This window comes from Nestor notabilis, unplaced genomic scaffold, assembly GCF_000696875.1.
Source record: "Nestor notabilis isolate BGI_N333 unplaced genomic scaffold, ASM69687v1 scaffold35668, whole genome shotgun sequence".
NCBI lineage: Eukaryota > Metazoa > Chordata > Aves > Psittaciformes > Psittacidae > Nestor > Nestor notabilis.
In genome coordinates, this window is record NW_009939341.1 from 1 (window position 1) to 7,259 (window position 7,259).

The 7,259-nt window shown below is 52.9% G+C and overlaps 1 protein-coding gene across 1 annotated transcript; it reads left to right on the forward strand.

Moving 5' to 3' along the window:
• Nucleotides 1–145: 145 nt before the first annotated feature.
• Nucleotides 146–3,735, forward strand: TMEM222 (transmembrane protein 222). The gene is made up of 6 exons (XM_010019799.1): nucleotides 146–177; nucleotides 948–1,032; nucleotides 1,622–1,653; nucleotides 2,672–2,768; nucleotides 2,935–3,065; nucleotides 3,648–3,735. The coding sequence occupies exons 1-6, from the start codon at nucleotides 146–148 to the stop codon at nucleotides 3,733–3,735; spliced, it is 465 nt and encodes a 154-aa protein (XP_010018101.1).
• Nucleotides 3,736–7,259: the final 3,524 nt, after the last annotated feature.

Here is a 7,259-nt window from a genome sequence, read left to right on the forward strand (position 1 = left end):
TAGCGGGTTAGGAGGCGATTTGCCTCGTCGAGCCCCAAGAGAACTGCCCGGTTTTCCTGTGGTTGTGCGATAAGTCAAAATGTGGCTTTGGCAACGAGGAGGCTCCGTTTTGTCCTTGCTCTGCCCCTCCGGTGCCAATGAGGTGATGGCGTTGGCTGAGCCAGAGCGGAAAGTCAGGTACAAGACGTGGTGTGTGGGTGCCAGGGTTGGGAATGGCACTGTTAAACCTCCGTGCGAGGAGGAGCTGCAGCTCCCCTGTTGCTGTGTCCCATCCGGCTCCAAACCAGCTTTGGTTTTACCTCTTTTCAGTGGCTTAAAATTCCCACCTTTGTCTTCTTTTCAGAAGCTTTTATCCTCCTTATTTCCCACTGGGACTGCTGAAGAGAGCTGTCCTGCTTCATGTGGCATCATATCTGGGGGTTCATTCCCTGGTGGAATAGTGCTATCTTCCTCTCAACTTGGTTTTACAGCAGGACTGTCAGCGGTATGAATTTCCTTAGACTCAATAGTAGGTCCGTTTTCTCCCTCTGACACTTCCTGGCATCCTTGGAGACTTGAAAGACAGTCTTGAGAGGAGAATTCGGAGAAGGAAGAAGTGTCCCCTCTGAAGGTGGCAGTGCTGTGACAGTGCTGTGACAGCGGTATATCCAGCCGTACCTTCTGGCTGGTAAACCCTTGTGCGGGTGGGGAGGAGAAAGTCTTTGAACCAACGGTATCGTTTAGGGGAGGGAATGCTCTTCCTGGAGGCAGGAAGCCTGGTTTCTCCCTGGGGTGCTTACATCTGCTTTGCTGTGCAAGCTCTCAGCCAGGTATAAGGCGCTGACGTGCCTGTCTGTCCCATGCCATGCAGCTGGCTGCTCCAGCAGGCTCCTGGCAGCACATTGCGTGCCCTTGGTGTGATCAGGGGGCTCATACCTCAGGTGATGGTTGGTTTGTTGCCTCCATAGATGGCTCTTCCCGATCATCGGCCACATGGGGATCTGCACATCGACCGGAGTCATTCGGGACTTCGCGGGGCCGTACTTCGTCTCAGTGAGTACATGATGGATACTCAGTGAGTACATGATGGATACTCAGTGAGTACATGATGGATGCAGGTGCTCGAGCAGAAGCTGAGCTTGGTCAGCGTCTCATCTTCACTGGTAATTACAGGAATGCGAGGAGTAGAAGCTGCCTTCCAAATTCCTCAGCATAGTAACAATCCTGCTGCTTAGCATCAGGTATGGGCTAATCCTCTAAACTGCTTTATAGTCCAGTGGATTTTAAAAGTAAGGGAGTTTTAATTTGGGATAATTAATACTCTGAATAGATTGGGACATTTAACAAAGTATTAACAGTTAAAAACAAGGAAAAGTTAGGGAACAAATTACTTCTACTATATAGCTGGATGGCGTCACCATGTATAGAGTACGAATATACCCATGCCCAGAGAGAAGTATGAAAACAACTGAAACCTAAATCCAGACACACAAATAAGAGACTGCTGAGGCAACATGACAGCTTCATCACTAAGTGGTGGTGGGCTGGGACATGGGCTCCTGACAAGCCTCTTCCAGCAAGAGGCATGTCATGAATCTTGTGCTGGCTTCTATCCTCTTGAGACAGTTTTCCTCTTTTCTAGGAAGACAACATGGCATTTGGGAAGCCAGTGAAGTAAGTGCTTTTGTTAGTTCTTATTAAACTAACCAGGTAACCTGCAGAAATCCTTTAATTCATGGTATAATGTTGCTTTTCTTGTTGCTCAGATGCCCTAATTCAAGTGGATGGCTGCTGTGTCTCTGCTTTTCAAGACAACACAGTAAATGAAATATGTTTAGAGGTGCCAGCAGCGTAATAGTGTTAATAATAAGAGCTGTGTGGAGCCTTTATTAAGGAAAAGGAAACAAAAGGTTAACACATGTTAAGATAGTGTTAACAACAAGTGCTCCAAGTAAATCCTGCCTGCACTGTGCTAATAAACTCATCACTCACATCCCATTAATGGTTTTTGGGTGGAGGAGGAGAGGTGCCTGGGTTTTGTGTGTCTGTCAGAGCAGGTTTGTGCTTTGTATGGCCAGAAGGTTTCCTGTCCTGGGACGTGAAAGCAGTCCAGAGCTTTGTCTGTGCTCCAGAGCTCTGCATGTTCTCTCTTGGCTACAAAGGTGCTCCAAGGGCTTGGAGCCAGGCTGAGAGAGCTGGGCTGGGGCAGCTGGAGAAGAGAAGGCTCCTGAAGGGGACACCTTAGAGCAGCTCCAGTACCTAAAGGGGCTCCAGGAGACCTGGAGAGGGGCTTTGGACAAGGGATGTAGGGACAGGACAAGGGGAATGGCTTGAACCTGGCAGAGGGAACACTGAGATGAGCTCTGAGGCAGAAGCTCTTCCCTGTGAGGGTGCTGAGGCGCTGGCACAGGGTGCCCAGAGAAGCTGTGGCTGCCCCATCCCTGGCAGTGTTCAAGGCCAGGTTGGACACAGGGGCTTGGAGCAACCTGCTCTAGTGGAAGGTGTCCCTGCCCGTGGCAGGGGTTGGAGCTGGAGGAGCTTTAAGGTCCCTTCAACCCAGAGCAGGCGGGGATTTGATGACTCTCGAGACCATGGATTTCTCTAAGTCCATTAAGCATCTTGCTGCTGCAAAGAGCAGGAAGTTGTGAAGGTGAAGCAGTGATGCTAAAGGGATCTCTTTTCACCCTTCTAGGTACTGGAAACTGGATCCAAGCAAAGTGTACTCCACTGGTTCCAATGCTTGGGACACGGCTGTACATGATGCCTCAGAGGAGTACAAGCACCGAATGGTATGGCTCCAGTGATGTTGTCCTGGCTGTGTGTGGAGGAATATCCCCGCAGAGTTCAGGTCCTTGCTGCAGGAGTGAGACCTGTGGCTCTGTACGGGTACAGGGTGTGGAAGTGGGAAGCCTCAAGGACAGGATTTCTAACACTGTGCCCCTTTCTCTGTTCCAGCACAACCTCTGTTGTGATAACTGCCATTCTCATGTAGCTCTGGCCTTAAACTTGATGAGATATGATAACAGCACCTCCTGGAACATGGTGAAACTCTGCTTCTTCTCCCTGCTCTATGGGAAGTATGTGAGGTGAGTTGAGGAGCAGCCCAGATTCAGCAGTCAAAGGAGTTGTTTCTTTGCTTCTTCCCAGCCCTCTAAAGCTTCAGCCTGTCCTGTGGCAAAGGAAGAACCATCTCTCCCCCACAACATGTGGGGGGGTGTTGCTGGTAGGTGAGACTGTCGCTGCCTGCTGCCTGTTCTTAGGAGGAGAATGAAGAGTGCTTGCTGGGTTGCACCAGATGCTGCTCCCAAAATACTGCATCTGGGAGCTGATTGATGGTGCTTGGAATTTGGGAAATGCTGGCTAAAGCAAATCTCACCCTTGTGTTGTCTTTTGGCTGGCGTAGGTCAGAACATAGGGTCACAGAATGGCGTGTCTCCAAGGGTTACTGGTTTCTCTTCCCTGTTGTCTTGGTTAAACACAGCAGCAGTCCGCAGAATGAGGGCTGTGATAACAGGGTTTAAGTTTTGGTGCTCTCCTGTCACCACTCCTTTCTGTGCAGGTTTGAAAGGTGTCAGTATTTAATGTGAATTGAAGCTGGAAAAGCTCCCTTTTGTGTTTCTCTGCTGATTTCCCATGTTTAAACCCTTCCCCTCTTTCCTGTTTTTCAGCATAGGGGGGTTTGTGAAGACCTGGCTGCCCTTTGTCCTCTTCTTGGGGGTGATTGTGACCATTGTTCTCACACTTCATTTGCGGTGATGGCAGCTCTGAAATCCCCATTCCATGGGCACCCAGAGGAAGAGACTGTGACTGATCCAGCGAGGTGGAGGCATGGCACTCTGGGAGGTGTTTTCCAGGGAAGGTGGCAACTCCACTCCATTGTAACAGCTCCTCTTGAAGCTTCTTTTCCTTCTGTTTTTGTTCTGTTGGTGGCATCTCCCAGCGGCAGGGCTCCCAAAGCTGCCTGCTCTCTCCCTTGCTGCAGTCTGGTAGGTGGGAATGCAGTCAGGAGAGGAGAGGGAGGTGTGGTCACCTTCCATTCATCATCACGTCAAGCCACCAGGCAAACCCTGCCTCCTGGTTCAGGAGCACAAGCAGATACACCTTGTAAGGTTCTCTCTGATCACCTGGTTGCTTCGTCTTGGCAGAAGTCATCAGATGCTTCCTCAGCTCTCCTCAATCTCCACGAAGGAGCTGTCATTTCCCTGTTGCACGACTCTCCTGTAGCACATGTTTCCAAGTGGAGGTGTGGGGTTCCTCCTGGGGACGTCGGGTGCCACAGCACCCCATTGGTGACAGGAAGGTGTTGATGCTCCTCTGAGGAGGTGCACAGAGGAACGCTCTGTGGCAGGGCAAATTCATCCCGTCCTGCTGGGGAGCCCAGAAAGGCAGGAAAGTCCATCCACCAGCTTGGGTATGGCTCAGGGCAGTCTGCATGCTTCCAATAGCCTCTTACAGAGCTGGGAGTCTACTGCTGAGTCCCTTTCAGCTTGTGCCAGAGAGCATAGAACTTCCCTGCTTCTCCCTGTGCTTTGAATACCTCAGATTGTCATTACACTTCTCATGAGCCACTTCCCTTTCCTTTGCTGCCCTGTCCTTTGTGTGTTGCAGCATAACCTGAGCCTGCAGAGGCAGCTGGAACAGCAGGTACATGTCTCTGGAAGGCTTAGTGTGGGGGTTTGAAAGCATCGTGAGACCTGGGGCCATCAGGTTAAAAGAAGAGGTGAAGGGACTGGAAGATGCCCATGTTCTGGTTGGATTCTGTGGCATTAAACTGGCCCTGGCTTGCTTGTGGCTGGTTCCAGGATGGTGCATGTGGTCTGTTGACTTCCTTGGTGTGCTTTGAAGAGCACATCTGGGATACGAGTGCTTTGCAGGACTGGCTTTGGTGTGAGAGATGCTTCTCTGGCCCTTCTAAGCTCTGGATGGGGCAGGACAGGTAGTAGGGGGATAGCTCCAGGTCAGTCTGTGCTGATGTTCTGGCCTGAGAGTGCTGCTTTCTGTGGGGCTCTGGGCCAGGCAGCCTGTTACAGAAGTGTGGCTAAAGTGTGATACGCGGTTGAACTGGTCCCCGTGACCAGAGAGAGGAAAACAGCTTTCCCACCTCCTCCAGCCCTGTGGGAGGGCTGGGGGCTCCTCTTGGACTTCTCCATCTCTGCGTTTCCTCCTTTTCCTCAGTCACCTTCAAATACCCCCTTCTCCTCAGCATCCTGTTGTCTGTCACCTGGTACTGGCTGTTGTGGGGTGGGTGAAGATGTGCAGACCTCACTCCCTTCCCCATGGACCTGGAACTGAAGCAGTGGTTGGTGCCTGCTCTGTGCAGTCATTCCAAGCCTGTGTGGAGAGCAAGCCAGAGGGCATTGGGCCTGGGGCTGATGAGAAAGCCAAGCTCTTGATCAAAGAGAACCTTATGATGAAAGGATGGTGTCTGGTGGTGTCTCCCCAGCTGCCCTGCCTTGCTGTCTGGCTGGAGCACCCCAGGATGAGCCAGTTGAACAGGAGGGATTAGTCCTTTGCCTCTGCTCTTAATGTAAGTCTGATTCCTCAGAGTGACCTGCCAAGGATGCGCTCAGAGTCCCTGGCCTCAGGGCTGAAGCCAGCCTGTCTTACACAGTAGCAATAACCTCGAGACTCTCAGGCCTGTGTCACATGTTGGGTCAGTGTGTTATCAGTGTGAGCATTGCCAAAGCTGAGACCTGGAGCTCTCAGGGGAAGCTGGGAGCAGGGCTGCTGCCACACTCCCTGCTCCTGGGGCTTACAGAGCCACGTTCAGTGCCATTCCCCACCTCCTCCTTTGCTCCTCATGCTTTAACCAGAGCTGGGTTTCCAATGGAGACTCCTTGAGTAGCAGGAGATGGGCTCGGAGCGGGATGGAGGCTGCTGGGGAGGAGGGCAGCGCTTCACCCATGTCCTGGCTCCACAGCCAACCCGCTTCCACCAGTGGAAATGGAAGGAATGGCATCCAGAGGGAAGCTCAAAGCCCAAACCTGAGGTACCACAAAGCCTTTGAGCTGGTTGGATTCTTGGTCTTCTGCCACTGTGATGGTGTGGGGAGTGCACCACTTCCTTGGATAAGGAGCATCCTCTCCTTGCAGCTCCCTTCATTTCACCACTGGTTCCTGGCAGTGCCCCCTTGCACAAGCCACATTAAAGCTTCACCCCATCCTTCACCTTCCCTCTGCACGTGGTTGTGGTGCAGAGCTCTGGCGCTGCATTGCTCCCTGGTCAGGCTGAGACCCCCCTTCCCTCCTCCTCTGTTCTGCTCTCAGCAGGGTGCTGGGTCCCTCTGTCAATATTTAAACTGCTTCTGTGCTTTCAGCATCCTGAGGGGGGGAAATAAACTTGGTTCTGTGATGTCTCCAAGTGCTTCCAAGACTCTTTCCTCCTCCCAGCACTCAGCCAGGAGTGCGGTTGCTGTTCCCCCTTTGCCAGCTCCAGCCTCTCTCCTGCCCCAAGGAATGGGGTTTGGCTACAGGAGGAACCTGAGTGCCGCAGTACAGGAAGCGCTGCAGGCTTTAATGCCAGGCTCTCGGAGCCAGGATGTGCCACTGTGGTTGGGTTGGGAGGAGCAGGGGCTCTGCACTGACCTCCCAATTGCTTCCTTGCCAGCACAGGAGCAGGAGCCAAGTGAGATGTGCAGATCCAGCCCTGTGTTCCACTCTCCCGGCAGGATACCGCTGCCTGGCCTGGGAGCGAGGGAGCTGGGCCTTGGAGCATTGCACTGATTGCTGATGTCGCAGCCAGGTTTTGTTCCATCCCATCCCATACCCAGAGGCCAAAGCTGTGCGGAGCAGGAAGAGCAGCTGGGAATGAGGTTGTGGTTAAGGCTCAGGGATGGAATGGAGCAGCCATGTCACAAACACCATCTGGATCCTCTCCTGCTCAGACTCTCCATCCATCCAAGCCACGCTGCAGCTGCAGGTTACGTGGAAGCAGCCAGGCTGAATGTGCTGAGATAGAGTCGGCACCTGGTTGTGGCCTTAGGCTGGGCTGTGCGATCCTGCTCCTCATTCTCCTACAGCCCAGCCCAGGAGGACACTGCTGGGGGCCAGGGAGGAGGCTGGGAAGTGGGATCCATCCCAACTTGCCAGTGGGGAAACAAAGCATCAGCGTGATGCTTCCTTGTGCCCTCCACCTGTGATGGTGCAGCATGATCAACCCACCCTGCTGCTGTGGGATGGGGCTGCTTCAGCGTGGGGAGCAGTTCTGGGGGGGCCATGAGGACAGGGACCAACCACCCATCACTGGCCTGGAGCTGCCTTTGACACGGGGTCACTCTGCTA